The sequence below is a fragment of the Hylobates moloch genome, unplaced genomic scaffold (assembly GCF_009828535.3).
Source record: "Hylobates moloch isolate HMO894 unplaced genomic scaffold, HMol_V3 SCAFFOLD_14, whole genome shotgun sequence".
In the NCBI taxonomy this organism is placed as follows: domain Eukaryota; kingdom Metazoa; phylum Chordata; class Mammalia; order Primates; family Hylobatidae; genus Hylobates; species Hylobates moloch.
Window position 1 is genome coordinate 56759835 of NW_026652289.1, and position 25189 is coordinate 56785023.

General features: G+C 37.7%; 1 protein-coding gene across 5 annotated transcripts in view; it reads left to right on the plus strand.

Annotated features, from left to right (window-relative positions):
* Window positions 1-25189, plus strand: part of MYO9A (myosin IXA) — a 300242-nt gene that overhangs the window by 256720 nt on the left and 18333 nt on the right. For 4 of the 5 annotated variants that reach the window (XM_058427939.1, XM_032174780.2, XM_058427940.1 and 1 more), the window contains 8 exons: window positions 4959-5070; window positions 7815-7876; window positions 11106-11298; window positions 13389-13517; window positions 14287-14392; window positions 15463-15594; window positions 16658-16781; window positions 18162-18215. In XM_058427939.1, the coding sequence (XP_058283922.1) occupies window positions 4959-5070; window positions 7815-7876; window positions 11106-11298; window positions 13389-13517; window positions 14287-14392; window positions 15463-15594; window positions 16658-16781; window positions 18162-18215 (912 nt within the window). The remainder of the gene's footprint in view (window positions 1-4958; window positions 5071-7814; window positions 7877-11105; window positions 11299-13388; window positions 13518-14286; window positions 14393-15462; window positions 15595-16657; window positions 16782-18161; window positions 18216-25189) is intronic. The other variant, XM_032174781.2, reaches the window with a different exon arrangement.

Here is a 25189-nt window from a genome sequence, read left to right on the forward strand (position 1 = left end):
GTTCATTACTCATTTTTCTTTTGGCTTTGGTCTTTTCCTTCTCAATTTGTAGCAACTCTGTACATTAGAGAGATTACCCTTCGTCTGCGATATAAGTTGAAAGTATGTTTTCCTGGTTTGTCAGTTGTCTTTTCACTTGGCTTATTATGTTTTTTGTCATGTGGAAAATTTTTAAGAAATTAAACTTGTGAATCTTTTTTTTTCATAGCTTCTGAATTTTGAGTCATAGTTAAGACTTTCCTCACTTCAGGGTTATAAAGGAATTCTCAATGTTTTCTTCCAATAATTTAGTGGTCACATTTTTTACATTTAAATTCCGATCTTTATGGAATTGTCTTGGTGTGCAGTGTGAGATATGAATCTAATTTTGCCTCTTATCAATGGCTACCAACATCATTTATTTTAAAGTCCATCTTTACTTATCAACTTTGAGATGTCACCCTTTTTACATTCTAAATTTCCCATGATGCTTGTTTTGTGTTTTTTTTGTTTTGTTTTGTTTTTTGATGCAGCCTCATTCTGTTGCCAAGGCTGGAGTGCAGTGGTGCAATCTCAACTCACCACAGCTTCCACCTCCCGAGTTCAAGTGATTCTCCTGCCTCAGCCTCCTGAGTAGTTGGAACCACAGGTGTGCACCACCACGCCTGACTAATTTTTGTAGTTTTAGTAGAGATGGGGTTTCACCATGTTGGTCAGGCTGGTCTCAAACTCCTGACTTTGTGATCCACCCGCCTCGGTGTCCCAAAGTTCTGGGATTACAGGCATGAGCCACTGCGCCCGGCCCGCTTGGATCTTTTTTATCCCGTTTCATTAGTTGATCTAAATAGTCGTGAGCCATTCCAACTATTTGATTGTCTAGTTTGAGCAGAAAAAAAGATCTATTAGTACTTCTATTTCTATTACCTTATATTTATAAATTAATGTAGAGAGAACTGACATCTTTATTATTTTGAATCTTTTCTTCTGATTAAGTCTATTTTTGTATCCTTCAAGAGGGTTTTAAAGTGTTTCATATACAGGTTTAAAAAAAAACTTCGTGTTACATGCATACATTTATTTATTTAAGAGATGGGGTCTCGCCATGTTGCCTAGACCAACCTCAAACTCCTGAGCTCAAATGATCCTCCCACCTTACCCTCCCTAGTAGCTCAGACTGCAGGCACACACCACCACGCCCAGTCATGTTACACTTACTATTGAGTGTTTTATCTCAGCACGGATAATCACTATAGTTAACAGTATCACATATATCCTTTTGTACCAGATCATTTATAAACATATATAGTCTATATAAACTTGAGTCTATGTCTAGTTTATATATGATCCAGTGTTTCAAAGTGTGGTCTACAGGGGTTTCTGGTAGACTTTTAGGGGTTTTATGATATCACAACTGTTTTTGTAATAATAAAACATCATTTTCCTTTTTCATTGAGTTGACACAAAAGCAAACATGGGTAAAACTGCCATAACTTGAATCAAGGCAGTGCCTGCAAACTTTGTTAATAGGCATTATAATTTTTACAGTCACATACTCATAGTTTAAGAAAAATAGAGAAGCTTTACTTAAGGTGAAATAATAAAAACGTTAATTGTATTAAGTTTTGATTCTTGAATTCACATCTCTTTAATATTCTGTGTAATGAAATGGGAAAGATGCAAAACCATGGTATGATGGTTGTCTCAAGAAATTACTTGTACAATTAGATTGCAGGCTGATCTAGCATTTTTTTAAATTGAGATAAAATTCATATAACAAAAATTTAACCATTTAGCCATTTTAACTACGTAAAGTGTACAATTTAGTGGGTTTTAGTATATTCACTATGTTAAGCAATCATTACCTCTATATAATTTGAGAACGTTATCCCAAAAAGAAACTGTGCTTTCTGAGCACTCACTCAATCCCTCTTCTCTCTTCCTCTGAGCCCCTCACAACCACCAGTCTACTTTCTGTCTGTATGGATTTGCCTATTCTGAACATTTCATATTGACTTAAAAAATCATATATATGGCCTTTTGTGTCTGCCTTCTCTCACTTAGCATAATGTTTTCAAGGTTCATCCGTGTTGTGTCAGTACATCATTCCTTTGTAAAGCCAAATATTCTGTTGTATGGATATATAACATTTTATATATCTGTTTATTAATTGAAGGACATTTCAGTTGTTTCTACTTTTTGTTTGAATAATGCTGCTATGAAAATTCATGAACAAGTTCTTGTGGCAACATGTTTCTAGCCACTTTTTTCATAGAACATTATTTTTACTTAAACTATTCATTAAGATTTTGGCATATGCAGTTATCCTGTCACTTCAAGGAAAACAACTGACAATATTTATTACCAGTGATAAAACTTGTGTATTCAAGCAAAAATTCAAATTTTGGAAAACTTGTATCTGCCAAGTTTTCTAATGAGGTCAGTAATAAAGTTAAGGACTATGACTTTCTACTAGTGTATAATGAAATGTGTCAACATTTGGAAGTTTAATTTAGTGAATCAGTATATTCCAAATGATCAACATGTACCACTGTAAAATCACGTACAGGTAAATATGTCCAAATACAAAATAGACCAGTTGGTATTGTAAACCAGCTTTCTTGAGGTAAATTTACTTACCACAAATTTATCCCTTTTTATGTGTACAATTCAGTGATTTCAGTAAATTCACATAGTTTTCCCATCTCCAATTTTAGAAAAATCCCAAAAGGATTTTTCATGCCAGTTTACAGTCACTGCTCTTTACTAGCCTCAGGCACTATTACTCTACTTTCTGTTTCTATAGTCTTGCCTTTTCTGGATATTTCATGTAAATAGAATCATACACTGTGGTTTTTGCATGTGGCTTTTTAGCATAATGTTTTTGAAGTTCATCTATATCATTGTGTTTATCAACAGTTCAGTCTTCTTTAATGGTAAATAGAATTTCATTGCATGGATATGTCACGTTTTATTTACCCTTTGATCAGTTGGTAGACATTTGAGTTGTTTTGTATTTTTGGCTACCATGAATAATGCCACTATGAACAGTTACGTACAGGTTTTTTTGTGAACGTACATTTTCAGTTATCTTGTGTATAAACCTAAGAGTGGAATTTCTGGGTCAAGTGGCAACTCCGTGCTTCCAGTTTTCAGAAACTGCCATGCTGTTTTCCAAGTGACTGCACCGCTTTACAATCCCACCTGCAGTACCTAAGGGTTCTAGTCTATCCACATTCTTACCAACATTTGTTATTGTTTACCTTTTTTGTTATAGCCATTCTGGTAGGTATGAAGTAGTATTTCATTGTGGTTTTAGTTTGCATTTCTTTGATAACTAATGATGTTGAACATCTTTTCATGTGCCCATTGGCCATTTGAACTGCTTCTTTGATGAACTGTCTATTCAGTATTTTGCCCATTTTTGAGTTGGGTTGCCTTATTATTGGGTTCTAACATTTCTAACATAATTACATAACATTCTAACATAATGACTAGAAGTCATTTAATAGATATATGATTTGCAAATGTTTTCTCTGAGTCTGTGGTTTATCTTTTTTTCTTAATGGTGTCTTTGAAGGTTAGAGTTTTAAATTTTAATTAAGTCCAAAACAATAGATTTTACTGTCATAGGACAGGAAGGGTTCATTGGTTATGGTTTTTTATTTAACTTTTAAGTTACCATTTGTAAAGTTTTGGTGCCGTATTACTATCTGAAAGGACTGTTAAAATATTACTCCACTGACTCGGAAGAGTGAGGGGGTGTGAGGGGGATGGATGATGAGAGATTACTTAATGGGTACAATACACGTTATTTGAGTGGTTGATACCCTAAAAGCCCTGACTTCACCACTATGCAACCTATGCATGTAACAAAAATACACTTGTACCACATACATTTATACAAATAAAAAAATTTTAATTAAAAAACTAAAAATACATTCCTTCATTTTCCACTTTCATATCTGTATTAAGCTGGATTTTCTTTATATATTTCAAACTAAACTGCATATTGCAATAGATTGAGTGCAGAAGTAGATGTGAGAATCCAGGTGTCTTTTATTAATCCAGACATTAAAGAAATTTACAAAAATGTAAAACAATACCCCTTTTGCCACTATTTTTTTTTGCTTTAAAGATATAGTTGTTTTTAATTAAAATGTTATGTTCATGTATAATACATTTATTGTTCATTTTAAATAAATTAATGAATATATACTTTAAATTTTTTTCAGCTTTAATTGCTAGCATAGTAAATATTAACAGGTACAACTCATGTAAACAAAAGCTCTCTGAGGTCATCAGTAATTTTCAACTGTAAAAGTTTCCCGAGATTACAAAAAAATATATATTTTAGCTGGGCACAGTGGTTCACGCTGATAATCCCAACACTTTGGGAGTCTGAGGCAGGCGGATAACTTGAGATCAGGAGTTCAAGACCAGCCTGGCCAACATGGTGAAACACTGTCACTAATAAAAAAAAAAATACAAAAATTATCCAGGCTTAGTGGCAGGCGCCTATAATCCTGGCTATTTGGGAGGCAAAAGCAGGAGAATCACCTGAACCCGGGAGGCAGAGGCTGCAGTGAGCTGATAGCACCACTGCACTCCAGCCTGGGCAACATAGCAAGACTGAGTCTCAAAAAAAAAAAAAAAAAAAAAAAGCCAAAAAAAGAAAAAGAAAACATACTTTGAGAACTGCTGCTTTTAATGTAACATTAGAGTCATATAAGACAGCTATTGTATGTCTGTTGCATTGCTTTCTGTTTTTCATATAATTTGGTCATGTCTATCTAGATTGTTAGCTTTTGGAAAGCAGGAAAAATATATTTTATTTTATGTTATTTCTCAAAAGATCATAATTGTCCCCCTGGAATTAGTGCCTACTGAAGACTTAACAAGAGATTGAAGGGTTTCCCACCACGTTAGGGCAGCATTTACTGTGTTGGCTTTAATATAAGTAGCTAAATTTTTTCATTCAGGTAGAAGAACACAATGGTCACATCTTTAAAGCCACCCAATATAGCATCCCTACATACTGTGAATACTGTTCTTCTTTGATATGGATAATGGACCGAGCCTCTGTTTGCAAATGTAAGTATGAGAGATCTTTGAGGAATATTTTTAACCACTGACATTTCTGTTTTCTTGAGTTGTCTTATATCTCCTTTACCGTAAAGGAGTTATTTACACTACCTAAATTTTTAGCCTCATCTCTTGCTATACTCTCTTCACCTATTCTTTGTATCTAAACCAGATATTTTGATGTTATTTGGTCACTGAGAGCCTCGTACATGTGATTCACTCTGTCTAAAATGTTCTTGTCCCAGATTTTAGTATGACTTCATATTTCAATTACTTCATGCCTACACTCACATCTCACCTTCTCAGAGAGCTCTCTTTTCTACCCCCAGTTTAAATGCCACCTTGTCCCCAGATTCTCTATTCTTTTTTTTTTTTGAGATGGTGTCTTGCTCCATCGCCCAGGCTGGAGTGCAGTAGTATGATCTCAGCTCACTGCAACCTCTGCTTCCCAGGTTCAAGTGATTCTCCCTGCCTCAGCCTCCCAAGTAGCTGGGATTATAGGCACGTGCCACCACGCCCAGCTAATTTTTGTGTTTTTAGTAGAGACAGGGTTTTGCCATGTTGGCCAGGCTGGTCTCGAACTCCTGACCTCAGGTGATCCACCTGCCTTGGCCTAAAGTGCTGGGACTACAGGCGTGAGCCACTGCGCCTGCCCCTCCACCCTCCGAAATTCTCTGTTCTTTCACTCAGACTTAATAGTCTTTATAGAACTTATTACCATCCAAAATTATATTAAGTATTTGTTTTCTTGTTTTTCAGTCTGTGCCTCTAAAATATATGCTCTATAGGTCAGGAAACTTATTTGTCTTTTTTTTTTTTTATATCATCAGAGCCTAAAACAGTGATGGCCATAGTAAGTTTTAATAAATATTTGTTGGTTAGATAGACCTATAGATGGATGGATGGATGGATGGATGGATGGATGGATGGATGGATGGATGATGGATGGATGGATGGATGGATGGATGGATGGATGGATGGATGGATGAATAAATTAGATTATAGTCAAAAAGGTACTTTTTCTACTGTAATCCTTTTAGCAGATTACAGTAGAAAAAATATAAATATATAAAATATATATATATCATTTTACATATAAATATATAAATCCTAAAATGTGAGTAGAGATTCTTTGTAGATCAACTTGGTTCTGGCTTACAGTGAACCTTTAGCCTCCACTCATCTTATTTTATACATCTGCTCTGTTGCTATTATTAGTTCTGTGAAGCTTTACTTTTACTAGTGGGCTAAAATTGAATGAAGCAAATACTAATAAAGGACTGGATCCAGTATGACAGCAGTTTGCCACAGAAAAATTGCCACTATTACTATATATTTACTTATTCCATGGTTCAACAGCAGTTTTGCTTTGGTTTTATTATCAGTAGTCTAAAAAATTATAATAAGTGAAAATAGGAAGTAGTTTGAAATGTATTTGACTCTTTAGTGTAACTATGATTCTTGTAGGTTTAGTTTCTTCTGTAACTTAAAGCTAAAAATTTAAATAATTTTCTTTTTTATGACTGTGTTGGGCTGGTTTGATTTGTTGTTTTGTTTTTGTTTTTGTTTTTTTTCTTTTTGTGAGACGGAGTCTAACTTTGTTGCCCAGACTGGAGTGCAGTGGCACAATCTCAGCTCACTGCAACCTCCGCCTCCCAGGTTTAAGTGCTTGTCCTGCCTCAGCCTCCCAAGTAGCTGAGATTACAGGTGCTCACCACCATGTCCGGCTAATTTTTGTATTTTTAGTAGAGACAGGGTTTTACCATGTTGATCAGGCTGGTCTTGAACTCCTAACCTCAAGTGATCCACTCACCTCAACCTCCCAAAGTGTGCTGGGATTGCAGGCATGAGCCACTGTGCCTGGCCTGATTTGATTTTTTAATAGAATTAGCTAACTTTCTTTGTTGTTATCCTGATTATTTCACCAGTACAATGACATGGCCTCCCTTACTTGATCTTGGCCTTCAAAAGCCTGCAAGTTATATTTTACAAGCTCAAGAAAGGATATTCAGGTATTGGTACACAAAAGCCAGAGCTAGTATAACAAAATGACATAAGCCAGCTGTGTTCTCAATACCCTCCTCTTAATGTGCCTCTTCCTGTTCACCAGCTGCCCAGCCACCCTGGGTTATCACCACTCCTCTAAATTATTTTAGCTCTGAACCTTTTCTTTATTCCATCTTCCCAATCACAACTGAATACTCTTCATGTTCTGGTTCTTCAGAGCTCTGTTCTGAACCTTTAGAGATGATAAATAAGACCTTTCTTATATCTTAAACTGTGCTACCCAATTTGTTTTCATTTCAGGAAGGATCTTTGACAGTAATGCCTTCCTTATCTATAGGAATGATTCTTAATAGGCATTTCTGAGATTTTAGTATGTTGTAGAGCATGTATGTTGTAGAACGTGAACACTTATCTTTGTGAATCAAACCACAAAGATAAGTATCCAGCTGGAATTCGTTGGGGAGTGGTACTGTGTGGCATAGGGGCAGGATGAACAGTTTTGAAAGAACAAAAAGCTTTTTCATTGACTGTGGCTAGAAATTTTGATCATATTTTCAACTTCATTATACCCAATAGAATGGGTTAAAATTCTTTTTAATTATACCATTGTACAAAGTATGTATGTCATATTACAGCAGTCTGAGATTTAAAGAAAAAATGTAGGTCTAAAATAAAGTATACTCGATAAGTTCTTATCACTGATGTGCAGACTTCTAAAAATGTTGCATTCCTCACCTATTTTTCAGTATGCAAGTATGCTTGCCATAAGAAATGCTGTCTGAAAACCACAGCCAAGTGCTCTAAAAAGGTAAGAAATTATCACCTATCAGTAATAGATAACAGATAACAGACCTATTGGTCTTTTGTGCCTTATGGAAATAAATTAAGGCCTTTTTGATAGTTTTACAGATAAGTGGTTTTTAAACTTTTTGACCACAAATCACAGTAAGAAATATGTTTTATGCCATGATCCAGTTCACATGTTTGGTGATATATGTACAAAAATGAATTGATTTTCATAGAATTATTTTGCCGTTACTCTATGTGAGTTACTAAATTAATTTCATAAACCACAATTTGAAGAACACTGCAGTGAGGTTTCATACTTCCTTAAAAACTCATAAATCTTCCTAGGAATTATCCTTAATGCAGTAAGCTACAATTAAAGATGAACAAATTTAAACATGAATAGCAAAATTCACCAGCATGGATGGTTGGTGTTTTTACATATATCTCTTGGATACACAGAGATCTAAAATATACTGTACACATACTGTTTGATACCTTTTGTTTCAAGGAAGTAATCTTCTTAAAAAAATTCAGGCTTTTATTGATGTATGATCACAACATTTTCTCATTCATTAATCACATACTGACAGTTGTTACAATAGCATGCAAATCTGAAATATAAATATGTGTGCATGTTGTTTGCAGTAGACCAATCATGGCAAAGTACAGAGAGAAATTTGATTCAGGAATTAAAATACAAAGAATATGAGTGAGACATTTGCTTCCAGCTAAGATGGAGTAGCTTGTGTCAGACCAATACTAAAAAAGTTTGTTGGCAAGCATCAGAGAGCTGCCCAGGCAAATCGTACCTTAGAAGACTAGATTTTAGAGAGAAGAGAATGCAGAGTAGTGAATCTACATCTGTGAGATGTTTTTCTTCTAGTGGGAATTTTTCCTTTTTTTTTTTTTTATTATACTTTAAGTTCTAGGGTACATGTGCACAATGTGCAGGTTTGTTACATATGTATACATGTGCCATGTTGGTGTGCTGCATCCATTAACTCATCATTTACATTAGGTATATCTCCTGATGCTATCCCTCCCCACTCCCCCGACCCCACGACAGGCCCCAGTGTGTGATGTTCCCCTTCCTGTGTCCAAGTGTTCTCCCATCCATCCAAGTACTAACCAGGCCCCACCCTGTGTTCAGGGTGGTATGGCTGTAGACCCAAGTGTTCTCATTGTTCAATTCCCATCTATGAGTGAGAACATGCAGTGTTTGGTTTTTTGTCCCTGGAATAGTTTGCTGAGAATGATGGTTTCCAGCTTCATCCATGTCCCTACAAAGGATATGAACTCATCCTTTTTTATGGCTGCATAGTATTCCATGCTGTATATGTGCCACATTTTCTTAATCCAGTCTATCATTGATGGACATTTAGGTTGGTTCCAGGTCTTTGCTATTGTGAATAGTGCCACAATAAACATATGTGTGCATGTGTCTTTGTAGCAGCATGATTTATAATCCTTTGGGTATATACCCAGTAATGGGATGGCTGGGTCAAATGGTATTTCTAGTTCTAGATCCTTGAGGAATTGCCACACTGTCTTCCACAATGGTTGAACCAGTTTACAGTCCCACCAACAGTGTAAAAGTGTTCCTATTTCTCCACATCCTCTCCAGCACCTGTTGTTCCCTGACTTTTTAATGATTGCCATTCTAACTGGTATGAGATGGTATCTCATTGTGGTTTTGATTTGCATTTCTCTGATGGCCAGTGATGATGAGCATTTTTTCATGTGTCTGTTGGCTGCATAAATGTCTTCTTTTGAGAAGTGTCTGTTCATATCCTTTGCTCACTTTTTGATGGGGTTGTTTTTTCCTTGTAAATTTGTTTGAGTTCTTTGTAGATTCTGGATATTAGCCCTTTGTCAGATGAGTAGATTGCAAAAATTTTCTCCCATTCTGTAGGTTGCCTGTTCACTCTGATGGTAGTTTCTTTTGCTGTGAGGAGAATAAAACAGTTTATATACACTACAGAATATATTAAAAGGGGACATATGAATATGAGGAAAACTGGCCAAGAAACTGTTGAAATAGTCTAATTGGTTAGTGATATAGTTTTGACCTGGGGTGATGACACTTAGAACAGAAAAGAAAAAATAGAGAGGATGAACTGATTGACTTGGCAACTGGTTGGATGCAGGTTAAAGGAGAAAATGGAATATACAGTTAGGGAAGGACAATGGTGCAGGAGAAGGAAAGACAGATTTGCAAAACAATTTTCAGTCTCAGAGATAATACCTGCCATTTTTCTTTTCAGTGAATTACTTCAAATAATCTTAAGGGTAAGCTGTTCTGTTGCAGTCACATAGGATATAAAATAACCTATAGGTTAATAAAGTATGATATTGGCTGGACACAGTGGTTCACGCCTGTAATCCCAGCACTTCGGGAGGCCAAGGTGGGCAGATCACTTGAGGTCAGGAGTTCGAGACCAGCCTGGCCAACATGATGAAACCTCGTCTCTACTAAAACTACAAACATCAACTGGGCGTGGTGGCCTGTGCCTGTAGTCCCAGCTACTTGGGAGGCTGAGGCATGAGAATCGCTTGAACCTGGGAGGTGGAGGTTGCAGTGAGTTGAGATCGCATCACTGCACTCCAGCCTAGGTGACAGAGCGAGACTCTATCTCAAATGAATGAATGAATGAAAATGAATGAATGAATGAATGAATGAATGAATAAGTATGATATCAGATACGCTATTCAAGTCCATACAAAAGAGCTGTAACAGTAGTCATGGGCTGATCTGTGTGTACCTCTGCCTTTAATTATGAAATCATTTTTCAATTAAACTTCCATAAAGTTTATATAAACATCAAAGCATTCTTATGCTTAAGAACTTGCTGACAACTCTAATTCTTATCAAATCAGTAGATTTTCTAGTGGTATCTGGTAGGTGGTCAAGCTGTTTGCATATAAAATCCAACCCTTTCCCCCACACCCAAATCCCATCCCACCTTTGCTTTTGAAGCAATTTTTTGATAGGAGAAGAAGCTGTAGCCCTTTGCCACTGCCTTCATTCTTCACTCCATTATTTTCTTTTGGAGATTCTGGTGGAAAAGGATTGAAACTAATACCTCACTTATTTATACTTACTTAAACATAATTCTCCTTCTCCCAACTCTTCTAACTATGCTCATAAAGTTTCAGAGAAATAAAAAGTAGCTCCTGGTAAAGAAATGGTTAAACATGTTTCAAGATGTTTGAATGCATTTGGAAACTAAAAATTATCTTTCATTTAGTATGATCCAGAGCTGTCATCTCGACAATTTGGGGTTGAACTGTCCCGTTTGACCAGTGAAGACCGAACTGTTCCTTTAGTAGTGGAAAAGCTCATAAACTACATTGAAATGCATGGACTGTATACAGAAGGTATTTATCGAAAGTCTGGTTCGACTAATAAAATCAAGGAGCTTCGGCAGGGTCTAGATACAGGTAAGATAGTGCCCTCTAAATCATAACGAAATACTTTTATTTAAATAGTTCCTTTCATGCCCTTAAAGTTTTCATTACATGTCGATCTTTTACTTAGCAGCCAGAAGAATGCATTCTTTTCTGTGATGCTTTGTTATCATTTTTTGGCTTTCTAAAGAGTCTTTGGTTTCATTTGGTCAATTCAGCAGACATATATTGAGCATATAATTTGCACTTTGTAATAATTTGGTGAGATTCTGATACCTCTGATTGACAAAGAAAAAACTAAGGTACAGGGAAATTAAATAATGAGCTGCTGATGATGATGCAAGGTGCTGTACTAATGTTTTTATAATATTCACAACAATCCTATGAATTAGGGATATTATTATCCCCATTTACAGAAAAAGGAACTGAGGCTTACAGAGAATCTTGCCCAAAGACTGATCACCAATAAGTGACCAAATTGGAGTTAATCCCAGATCTTCTGAATTCATAATCTGTTTCCCCTTTCTCTTTATTATTCTGACTCCAAGGGTTACTCTTTCCTGTGTATCATCTTCTTGCCTGCCTACATTGATGACAGTTACTCAAACTGATGATTAGTGAGTTGAGCACGTATCTTTGTAGAGCTGTAGTTTCAGTACTGGAATTCATGCAGGGGACTGACTCTGGTTTCATTTTCAACTTCTACACTTTACCACTGTTGGGAAGGAATAGATCTTTTTGAACCAAACAGTAAAGCGTGTCCTTGTGTGGCCAAGAACCTATGTACAATGCTGTTTCTTATGAACAAATCAATGAGAAATGAATTGAGTATGAAAATAATAACAATGACTGGTAAGACTCAGGCAGGAGGTTCCGTCTACAAGAGACTTGGTCTACTTTGGTTTATAGGCAGTTACTGACTTTGTCTCTGATACCTTGAAATAGCACAAGTGAAAATCAATCATCGTGAATCTTCCCAGTCATCTAATCTGTATAACCTCAGGGAGTTTATAAGTGAAATGGGTAAAGGTGTTTCCTTTATATTTTCTAAGCGCAGTTATCACTGTCCTTTTATCTCTAAGAATGACTTAAAATTAGCCTTACTTTCATAAAGTGTCTTGTATGGCTTTTTTTCATTGGTCATGTAAAACATTGGTACTCAAAGTGTGGTCTATGGACAAATCCATAACCAGGTAAGTACAGAAATTGAGAGCAAGTATGTAGAGACGTTTATAGCAGTTTAACAGTGCTTCAGCACCAAAACATTCATTCATTCATTCAGTCAGTCATTTAGAGACAGTCTTGCTCTGTTGCCCAGGCTGTAGTACAATGGTGTGACTTTGGCTCACTGCAACCTCCGTCTCCCGGGTTCAAGCAATTCTGCCTCAGCCTCCCAGGTAGCTGGGATTATAGGCGTGTGCCACCACACCCAGCTAATTTTTATATTTTTAGTAGAGACAGGTCTCACCATGTTGGCCAGGCTGCTTTCTGTCTCCTGGCCTCAAGTAATTGGCCTGTCTCAGTCTCCCAGAGTGCTGGGATTATAGGCGTGAGCCACCGCGCCTGGCCATGATCTTTTATTTTACACATTTCAGTCCACAACAGATTTGGAAAACAAATACACAAGACGTATCCTTTCACCACAGTTAGAAGCACAGTTCCAAAGCATGGAATTACATTGTGGAAAATAGGTTAGTCATTTTGATTAAGAAACATGAAGCTGGCCGGGCATAGTGGCTCACGCCTGTAATCCCTCCACTTTGGGAGGCCAAGGCAGGTGGATCACCTGAGGTTGGGAGTTCGAGACCAGCCTGACCAACATGGAGAAACCCTGTCTCTACTAAAAATACAAAATTAGCCAAGCGTGGCGGCGCATGCCTGTAATCCCAGCTACTCGGGAGGCTGAGGCAGGAGAATCACTTGAACTCGGGAGGCAGAGGTTGTGGTGAGCTGAGATCACACCATTGCACTCCAGCCTGGCCAACAAGAGCGAAACTCTGTCTCAAAAAAGGAAAAAAAAAGAAACATGAAGCCTTCCTTTAATGATGATAGTTTCTAAAGTGAATTATTTGAATCTCTTTGCATGTTTTGGCTTTGTTAATCTAACTCTTGTCTCTAAATAGATGCTGAGAGTGTAAATCTAGATGACTATAACATACACGTCATTGCAAGTGTATTCAAACAATGGCTTCGAGATTTGCCCAATCCTCTCATGACCTTTGAACTCTATGAGGAATTTCTTCGAGCTATGGGTAAGCATAGGCTTCCTGGGTTAGAGAGAAGGCCTATAGTTGGGAAAGAAATGCCATCTTGAGTATAGATTATCAAGCCATCCTCTAGTGGTTTAATTCTTATAGATCCAAAGGTAAGCTTTTGACAGTGAATACAAAACGGCCAGTATACTGTCACCTATTCAAATGCTGACTTTTTAGAGACTCATCAAAATGTTAGTGTCCTAAAAATTTTCTGAGTGAGCCACTTGGTTGCTTCTTACAAAGAAATTGAAAGACTGGGGTTATAAAACAGATTAAAGTATTAAAAATAAGTTTTCAGATTAGGCTTATGTTCATTTAAATTGGAAATCTAGGCAAGAACTATGTGTAAAGCTGGCTGTTCTATGCCAAGCTTAACAGGTTTCAGAGTTTAGTTTCTCAGTGCTATAGGTGCGTAGGATATTGATAAAGGCCTTCCTAGAGGTATTTAGGCCCTGAGGATTCATAAATTATGTTGACTTTAATGGGAAATCAATCTGCTACACAATGACTGAAAAACTAGAACATCTGTATCCCCTTGCTGTTATTAAGGATTACTGCGATATAGGTTCAAACTAAGGAGACTGTTTATGAATATAGAACTCAAGCAAAAAGAGTTAAATAGTTACTGTGAGTTGCTCTTCTCCTGCCGTACAGGTACAACTACTCCTAAAACTCTGTAGCCAGCCTTCTTTGCTTCATGGTGTCTGGGAGGAAGATACACGGTATAAGAGGGGATATTTAGTCTTAGTTTCTGCTCTGTTTTTAGGCCTTCAGGAGAGGAAGGAGACAATCCGTGGTGTATACTCTGTGATTGATCAGCTCTCCCGAACTCATCTCAGTACACTGGAACGCCTCATCTTTCATCTAGTCAGGTAACTTTAAGAAGCAAGGGAACGATTTTTAATAGTTTCTCTTGGATTATTTTAAATAGATAAGGAATTTCTTCATTTGGAAAACTGACAGGTATTTATATTTTTTCTTCTATTTATAAGGTCAGTGTCTCAAACAGGTGGTTAGGATACCTTGGAGCAGAAATCTTCAGCTGAGCTGGAATGCATGGCAGTTGCTTTTCTGCCCTTATTTGAACCATGTAGCAGCTTCAGCCTCATGGTGGCACTGTGTAGTTTAGCCTGTTTTCTAACAGCTGAACGAGAAAGGATATATAATCTATTGAAATGACCTAATTCATATGAGGGGTTCAGATCGTTCTCAGGAATTGACCAAAGAGACGTCAGGAGTAGTGTCTCTTCCCCTGTGTGTAAATATCAGCAGTAGTTGAGAAGAAAGCCATCTTTATTTTTGGTTAAAGCCTCTACTCTGCATTTTTTTTTTTTTTTTTTTTTTTGAGACACAGTTTCAGTCTGTCACCCAGGCCAGAGTGCAGTGGCGCAATCTCAGCTCACTGCAACCTCCACCTCCCCGGTTCAAGTGATTCTCCTGCCTCAGCCCCCTGCATAGCTGGGATTACAGGTGTGTGCCACCACACCTGTCTAATTTTTGTATTGTTAGTAGAGACAAGGTTTTGCCATGTTGGCCAAGCTTGTCTCAAACTCCTAGCCTCAAGTAATCTGCCCACGTTGGCCTCCCAAAGTGCTGGATTACAAGTGTGGGCCACCGTGCCTGGCCGATTCTGCATTCTTTGGACATGTTCATCTAGTGATCTTGGCCTTGAGCAGGTAGGTCACAAATTTCCCTTGGGAAGCTATCGGCTGACCTAGACTGCTTCAAGGAAAGAACAAGTGAAAATACATTTTCCAGAGACAAAGGAACAAAGGAACAACTTGGGAAAAGTCTGCAGACCATTAAACTTAATGGATATCCTTGTAGTACTACGCAGTTCATGTCATACTGTCTTCTTTTGCTCATCTCTTCTGCCTGTTTCCCTATGGTGCTCCCTTTTTATCCCTTAGTCACTTGTTTTTTGTTTTGTTTTAATTCTTAGGATTGCTCTACAGGAAGACACTAATCGAATGTCTGCTAATGCTTTGGCCATTGTGTTTGCGCCCTGCATTCTCCGCTGCCCTGACACCACTGACCCACTACAAAGTGTACAGGACATCAGTAAGACTACCACGTAAGGCCAGTTACCATAACTTTTACAAGACCTCAGGGACTTCTGACTATGTAGTCACTGTATCCAGATATCAAACATAGTGAATGGGTTCATAAATTCAGGTGTTTTTAAGAAGATTGTTGGACACTGCTGGGTTTTCTTATGCTGAGGATGCAAACTCCTGGATTCAACTGAGCATCATTTGTCTTAAAGCATCTTATTTTTAAAATCTGGCTTTTCTTTAGGACTGCTTATAGTTTCTAAATAGATTTTAAATTTCCATTTTACCAAATTATGGACACTTAGTATCTTCCTGTAATCTAGTCTAACTGTGGTCTTATGGCTCTGAATCCTTCGGTCTTAATACTTTAATATTCCTGTATTTCACCTTGGTCTTTTTTCTTAGGGCTCTGCTTTCCTTCTAACGTGGTTTTCTTTTGCTCTCCTCAATCTTGACTGCAAAAGGAACTTTAAGAAATATATCAATGTTTGGATCCTGTCCCCAGAGAGTCTGATTTAATTGGTCTAGGGTGTAGCCTGGGCATTGGGATTTGTAACTGCTCTTTATTTTTTTTTATTATTTATTTATTTATTTATTTTTTGAGATGAAGTTTTACTCTTGTCGCCTAGGCTGGAGTACAATGGCATGATCTTGGCTCACTGCAACCTCCACCTCCCAGGTTCAAGTGATTCTCGTGCCTCAGCCTCCCAAGTAGCTGGGATTATAGGCGTGCACCACCACGCCTGGCTAATTTAGTATTTTTAGTACAGACAGGGTTTCACCATGTTGGCCAGGTTGGTCTCGAACTCCTGACCTCAGGTGATCCACCCGCCTCGGCCTCCCAAAGCGCTGGGATTACAGGCATGAACCACTGTGCCCAGCCGTAACTGCTCTGTAGATGGCTTCTAAAGTGCAGCCAAAGTTGTGAACCACCATTCTAAACCTTGTCTCTGAGTTTATCAAGTAAGGGATGTTAATTTTTTCCTTCATCTTTCAAACTGTCTACCACAAAAACAGTCTGTGAGTGCTATACTTTATTTACTTCACCTCTTAACAGTTTTTTTCTCTTTCCTCCTGTTTCAGTTGTGTGGAGCTGATCGTTGTGGAACAAATGAATAAATACAAGGCTCGTCTCAAAGATATCAGTAGCTTGGAATTTGCTGAGAATAAGGCAAAGACCAGGTTGTCACTGATTCGTAGATCAATGGTAAGATGCAAGACGTGGAATAGTGGAAAAATGGAAGTTGTCTTGGGAATTTAAATGTGCATTTGTGGTGTATACAAAGATTATTATCAGAATCGTTTTTATAAAAAACAAGTAAAAAGTCACCACATCTCAAGGCGCTATGGGTTCCTCATGTTTAATCTGCTAGCTCTCTTTAGTTACATTATAGAATCTATGTGATTAAGTGTGTAGAATTTTTCAAATCAAGTATTTAGATAAAACGTTTGTGTCTTAATAATCTGCCCTGCTTTCTTTTCTTGTCCTTTCTATGAAAACGTAATCCTTTTCTAACTTTTTTCCCCACTTCCTTCCACTGTCTGTTCCCACCTTTAATTGTGTCACTTTTGGTGGTCCTGCTAAGACTCCTGGGATGTAGAGAACTTAATCATTTGTAACTGAATTTAAATGGAATCATTTGATTCTTAAGGAAATGGAATTCCATCTATGAGTCTACTGTAATAAAAAAGTATTTCTTTGAGTTTAGGGTTAGGTTTTGAGACCGTCCTTGTAAAACTGATAATTTATTTCTTTGGTTTGCCCACTTTTTAACATCTTCCTTTGCAACCAGTAACATATAACTCCAGTTCTCAATGACCACTAATCAATAGCTTCAGCCCTATTGATTAGTGGTCATTGAGAACTAGAGTTATCCATATATGTTACCCTGAAGTCAGTTTTCAGGATAACTGGAAAACTACTGCATTAAGGTTTAGTTATTGCCCATTTGCTACCCTTCCTCTCAGTTGTAAAATAAAATTGTGACAATGAGCATGCATTTCAGATTCCCAATAAATCTCTAAAGAGAAGCAGGCTTCATCATGCCCTTACTCTTTCAGGAGACCAGCAGTACTTCCTCCCATGTCTTCACAGTTTGCATTTAGATTAGCACTAAAATAATTCTTTTTCTTCCTTTATTATTTAATCTGCCTCGCACAGAATAAGTGCTTAACAAAGGTCTGTTGATTAAGGTAGTGAAGGGTCTTCTGTAAAAACAAACATAAGCATGGGCTTTTTGCAGGCAGTAAAGATATTAAATAAAACTCATCATAGGGGATACTATCTAAATCTTTTCTCCAGAAATTAAAAACAGAAATCCCACTTAAAAGTGAAACATTTCTGTAGTATGAATTTTCAGGAGCTCAGTTCTGAGAGGCCTAGTTTAGTGGTGGCTATCCAGGCAGGAAGGGAAGAGCCTTTTGCTATAAACCTACTTTTCAAAGCAGATAGATAAGCTATGCTTTTTTCCAGTGCTGCAGAAGATGGATATTCAGTCCATTGCAAGATTAAACCTTCTCTTTTAATGAGGCAATGACATGTACATTCTAACCTTCTGCTTTCCTTTTCATGTCCTTCCTAATCCAGAAACCTGTACTAATTGCAGTTAGATTCATGAACATTACCCGCAATTCAGTCTCGGTATGTATTAATAATGCAATGTGTCACAGCCACTCTACATTATTGTCTCTCATTCATCCAGGAATTGTTCCGCCCTGTCTATCATTCATGCCTGTCCACCCTCCATGTTCGGCCCCAAGTCGGGTTCTACTTTTTGATGACCTTTCACTTGCTTTTCTCTTAATCTCTTTCTTTAGATCCTTCATTTTCCTTCCTCTGTATTGTGTAGTTGAACAGCATCCATTTAAAATACACTGGTTTTTCCTCTTTGTTAGATGAGCCTCCTTTTAGGTTTCTTCTTTGGTTAAATCATTAAAAGGTGAAAGTTAAAAGCATTGAGGTATCAAATTAATTTCTGCTCTATGAGCTGTGTTCCCAGCAATCTCCTCCACTTTATTATTTAAAATACTTATTATTACTTTCAGCATCTCCTATCATTAGTAATGCTTATTTGTCCATTCATATCTGTGACTCCGATGGTGTCCTCCCAGCTGTAGAAATATGATTCTTATCCACTTAGCATTTATCAGACAGAGCTACAAATAGGAGTGAACTAATCCAAATTGGTGGACTAGTTCTAGACTTAAATATTATGGTATGCTAGAACTCATACCAGGATCTCATTGCTGGTATCCCTCTTCAGTTCCATTGATTGTACAAAAAAAGGAATGGGGGGATGGAAGGCTAAGAACACCAATCTGTGTGGAAAACTGTCCACCTGTGTGTAACCATTTTATTGAGGAGGCTTAACTTGTTGGGATATTAATACAAGTCAGTTTTTCTTTTTGTCTATAACTGCCTCTCAACTCCAGCCTGTCAAACTTCCCTTTCCCACTGGATACCAATTACCTTAACAGCATCTTGAAACCAATTCTATAATTTTCAAAAATTCATTTCATTCTAGTATTTAAGAGTCAGTTCTCTTCATATTAAAACTTCAGTCAGTTTTAATCCAGTGCTCTTCTCACTTCCTCCCAGGGCAGACTAGACCTTTATCTGGAACTTAAAACTTTGGGGGGTAGGTGGGTAATTTCTGTTTGTCAGACACTTCTGCCCTTCATCTTTCTTGACCCTTTCTCCCCTGATGTTGAGACTGGGAGGAGTGATAGGGGAGGCAGAATTCTGTATGATATCTCAGTGTTGAGATGGCAGTCCACTTTCTTAGTTGTTCAACACTGCTGTTCTGGCTCATTGTCAGTAGGCTAAGTAAAGATAAGTAGTAGCTCCAGTATACCCTGTTGACAATGAACTCAGTTCTATCTCATTTCTGTAGGCACTGATAGTCCCTTGCAAGATATGGTTACATCTTCTGGCTAAACCCTAGTTGTTGGCATTCACACCATATGGGAAGCTGTCAAACTCACAGGGCGGTTACAAGTTTTCCAAAATTCTAATATTTGTTTGAAAGCTCGAAATTTACTCACAACAAATATCGCCATTTGTTTCACTTGCAGCAACAGATTCCCTTCATACAATTTCAAACCACATACTCAAGAAGAATAATCAAACTCTGTCAATTATTGTAAATACTGTTTCATTAATAAAGCAGCTAATTTGGCTTGCAATTCAAAGAATTGCACACTCTTTCTTGAGATAACCATCAGTATGTGACAGAGTTGCTGTATGTGTAATTTCCAGTTAATCATACAGAAAGTTGAAAATAGTTAATTTAACAGTTAAGAAGTAATAAAATTAATTTACACCTCTTGTTCAATGACATGAAATGAAACTGACTTTGTAAAAACTAAATGTGTGGTAGCGAAAGAATGTGAAGACTGCTAGAACCATTTGGTATCATTACCTTGATTCATGTAAAGGTGACAGCAGTTGAACCCACAATTGCTTTTATGTAATTAGTACAGATGTCAACAAGTGAAAATGGCCAATAGCATCTTAGTATAATTATGAAAATAATTTTGACATTGTAGACCCTGTGAAATGGTTTTGAGGACATCATCACACCCCAGCATCTTTGCTGGGGATCTGTGGGCTACACTCTGAGAACCACTGCACTGTAATACATATAATACTACCAGCTCACTGCATTTCACAGAAATATTTGATGAGAATAATTCCTTTTCATATGCAAGATATAAATACCTACAAACAGATACTAGCTGTGTTTGAAGTGCTTACTAACCCTGATTATCTGGTGAACCATAACTGCATGCATTGGGATATGATTTTTGAACAAGCTTGGATACCTAATTATAATACCACACAAAACAACCAGTCTTTTCAAAAAAAGCCTTGGATAAAGGATCTCTCCTTATCAGGAAAGCAAACTCCTCAGGAAGTGGTCTGATAATTCAGTTCCTTCCTATTTTTGTGACTTAACAAAAGACACTCAGCAGTGATCTTCCGTCTTGCCCTGAAGTGCTGTTTTTGAGTAAAATTTCATTAGGATTCTGAGATTTGTGTTTTAGCTAGTTATATATTGTTCTGTCTAGATGATGCATAGTTCCTCTTCCTCACACATTTAACCCATAGACAAACCCTAGCAACGTGTACTTTCTTTGGGTCTTCATAAAGTATTGTGACTTTCTGCATGAGGGTAATATATGTCTTTTTCTAAATAGTCATCAGGTTTATTAAAGGCAATGCAATTCATTCCTTCATTATCACCATGGGTCTCTTTTACTGTTTAGGCTTACTTCTGTTTATAGTATTTAATTTGTTTGTGCCCATCAATCATGCCTTGCCATTCCTTCTTGCATTCTTTCGCTATGATGAGCCTTATAGAATTTTCAGAAGAAATCAAAGCTCTCCTCATAGGCCTTATTCATTCTAACACTGGCATATCTTCTATTTGTCTCCATTGTTATCTTCTTAAGTCTTAGGAGAAAATGAAAAAGTGAGTTTCAACTGATTCCCTCAAATAGGGTATCCTATTTCCCTCAAATAGGTATCACTCAGATCCCCTACATTAGAGCATTTGACTCTCAATATTTTTGTTACAGTCTGAGAAGCCTATAATGGACTGGTCTCACAGAATTCTCACCCAAATTAAATAATTAAGACTGTTTCAGAATATCATTCTTAGAAAAAATAGACAATAGAATCATATATAGACTTCCTTAGACAGAGCATGGCAAATCTGTATGATTAGGTGATTGAATGTGGGTATTAGAAAGCCTGTCCCAAAAGGAAGGAGGGAGAGATGGATTAGACAGTACTATGTGCCAAATATGGTGAGAATACTAAGGAAGAAGTACTTAATTCTGCCTGGTGGCACAGGGAAAGGCTGTAGAAGTGACATGTGAGCTAGCTCTTAAGGGATGAGTTTAAATTAAGCAGATGGAGAAAGAACTACCAGTTGGTAAAAGTCCACAAGGTTTAATTCTGTAAAAAGCTATACAGCTTACAGATAAACTTGTATATATAATTGTGCAGAAGGGAAACCTTAAGTTAAAACCAAAATAGGCTTTGTTTTGAAGCAAACTCTAAGACATTAGTACTATGGGGCCTTGAAGAGTGAGCCAGGACTCAAAGGTCTCAGAGTTTAGTACTTAATGTAAATTTTGGTGCTTTATATCTTATATTTATGATAGGGAATGGGAACTGATGTTAGCTACTATTTTTTAGCCATAAAAACAATTTCTTCCTGGGTCGTCTTCAAGGTTCTCAATAAGAATAGCCAAAAAGGGGCTGGGAGTGGTAGCTCCCAGAACTTCGGGAGGCCGAGGCGGGCGGATCACTTGAGCTCAAGACCAGCCTGGGCAACATGGTGAAACCCCATCTCTACCAAAAATACAAAAAAAATTAGCCAGATGTAGTGGTGTTTGCCTGTGGTCCCAGATACTTGGAAGGCTGAAGTGGAAGGATCGCTTGAGCCAGAGAAGCAGAGGTTGCAGTGAGCCAACATAGCACCACTGCACGCCAGCCTGAGTGACAGAGTGAGACCCTGTGTTAAACAAAAACAAGCAAAAGAGTAGCTGAAAAGAATCCTAAGACTAATCTATTTATTTATTTATTTAATTTATTTATTTTTGAGACAGAGTCTTGCTGTTGTCAGCCTGGGCTGGAGTGCAATGGCATGATCTCAGCTCACTGCAACCTCCGCCTCCCCGGTTCCAGCAGTTCTTCTGCCTCAGCTTCCCAAATAGCTGAGATTATAGGCGCCCGCCACCATGCGTGGCTAATTTTTGTATTTTTAGTAGAGACAGGGTTTCACCATGTTGGCCAGGCTGGTCTTGAACTCCCGACTTCAGGTGATCCACCCACCTCGGCCTGGGCAACAGCGAGACTCCGTCACACACACACACACAAAAATCCTAGGTTAAAATATCACTGGCACTTTGGGAGACCAAGGCATGTGGATCCTTGAGCCCAGGAGTTTGAGACCAGCCTGGGCAACATGGTGAAACCCCATCTCTACAAAAAAACAAAAAAAAGAAAGAAAAAAAAAATTAGCCCTGGTGGCGAGCACCTGTAGTCCCCAGCTACTAGGGAGGCTGAGATGAGAAAATCACCTGAGCCTAGGAAGTCAAGGCTGCAGTGAGCCATGACTGCACTCCAGCCTGGGTGACAGAGGGAGACCCTATATCAAAAAAATTAAAAATTAAAAAAATTAAAAAATAAAATAAAAATGAATCAGCAAGCAGAATTCAATAGCCTATCAATATAAAAATATAAACCTTCACCAAGGAGGATTTAACCTAGGAATGCAAGGATGACTCTATATTAGGATAGCTATTAATGTAATTCACCATGTTTGTTGATCTGTGGAGAAAAATATTATCCTCATAGATGTTTTAAAGGCATTTGACATATCAGCATTCTTTTTAAAAACATTCTTATTAAAACAGGGATATCTTATATTCTTAGCATGATAAAAAGATATCTGAACCCAAAATCCAACATCTTGATTAATGGAAGAACACTGGAAGCATTCTGATTAAAATCAGAAAAGGCAAGGCTATCCATTATCCCCACTATTATTTGACATTGATTTGAAGGTACTAGATAAAGCAATTAAGAAAAAAGAATTGGAGATACAAAATAAAGAAATAAAATTATCACTATTTCCATTATGATTATATACATGCAAAACTCAAGAAAATCAACTAAAGAACTTAAAAATGATAAAAGAGTTCAATAAGGTGTCTGAGTACAATTAATAAATTTTACTTATACAAACAACCACTTGGATGATATGATGGAAGAAAAATGCCCATTTGTATATTGTACACACACACACTTTAAACATCAACATCAAATACCAAAGAACACACTTAACAAGAAATGTAAAAGATTTGTACAAAGAAAGCCTTAAGGCTGGGCGCGGTGGCTCACGCCTGTAATCTCAGCACTTTGGGAGGCCGAGGCAGGTGGATCATGAGGTCAGGACATTGAGACCATCCTGGCTAACATGGTGAAACCCTGTCTCTACTAAAAAACACAAAAAAATTAGCCGGGTGTGGTGGTGGGCGCCTGTAGTCCCACCTACTCAGGAGGCTGAGGCAGGAGAATGGCATGAACCTGGGAGGCGGAGCTTGCAGTGAGCCTAGATTGCGCCACTGCACTCCAGCCTGGGCTACAGAGCAAGACTCCGTCTCAAAAAAAAAAAAAAAAAAAAAAAAGGAAGCCTTAAAACCTCAAATATTACAAAAGAAGACTTAAACAGATACATTTGGAAAGAAAGCCTAAATTTTGTAATGGTGTCAGTTCTTCTAAATTAATCTATTCATATATGATTGTTTCAATACCCACTAGGAGGGAAAGAGGATATTTTCTTAGTCTCAACTTTCAGACTCATATAACTACCATGGGCTCCACTTGGCATCAGAATCACTTAGGATATGGGACTGGAAGTATAGCATGCCTGCAGAGAGCATAAGATCATCCTCGTGTGGGAGCCCTTGCAGCAGTCCACACAACCATCAATGAGTTATCTTTGGCCTCTGAGTCACAACTCAGGTGCAAGGAAAAAGGACTCCACATCCAATGGATGCAGAACTATTCTGCCTTTGAAGTTTTATCCCTGTACCGGAATTAACCTCTTGTAAAATTCCATAGATATTGTTTCCAGGGTCCCCTCAAGGGGTATGTCCAATTACAACAGACTCCACTTTCAGGGAATTCCAAATATATGACTTTGTATGGGATATTTACAATTTACTTCTTCTCCAGATGCAGTTTATCAATCAGATTAATTTTTGCCAGAGGTGATGTTGCCTAATAACATCATTTGCATCCTGCCTTTATCAGGTTTCCAGGGGTCCTGTGCTAGAACATTTGACCAAAGATCAGTCCTTACACAGACAAGGAACGAGTTTCATAACTCTTTACTTACAAATGTGGTCTCAACAAAAATAGCAAAAGAATACTTTGGGGCTCTTTACAAGTTGATACTAAAATTCATAAGAAAATAAAGAAGCAGAATAACTAGGAAAATTCTAAAAGAGAAAAATAAAGGATTATAATGTGAGTGGCATTTCAAAGGTCTGGTATTCACTAAATGATGTGGGGAAAATGAATATCCATGTAGGGAAGAAAAGAAACAAACAAACAAAAAGCCGATTCAGGCCAGGCACAGTAGTTCATGCCTATAATCCCAGCACTTTGGAAGGCCAAGGCAAGAGGATTGCTTGAAGCCAGGAGTTTCAGGCCAGCCTTCGCAACAATGCGAGATCTCATCTCTACAAAAAATTTAAAAAGTTAGCCAGGCATGGTGGTACATGCCTATAGTCCGACGAATTGAGGACACTGAGGTAGAAGGATCCCTTGAGCCCAGGAGTTCAAGGCTGCAGTGAGCTATGATTGTGCCACTGTACTCTAGCCTGAGCAAGAGTGAGACCCTGTATCTTTAAAAAAAGAAAGAAAAAAAAAACCTGATTCACATCAAAGACTAAAACATAAAAGTACTGGAAGTACAGCTCTGGCACTCCATCCTGGCAGAGGTTCTCACTGCCCTGCATCCTGTAGAACCCAAGCACCCTACCTCTCTACCTTAATACTGCCAAAATATCCAAGTAGTTTAACTCAGCTCAAAG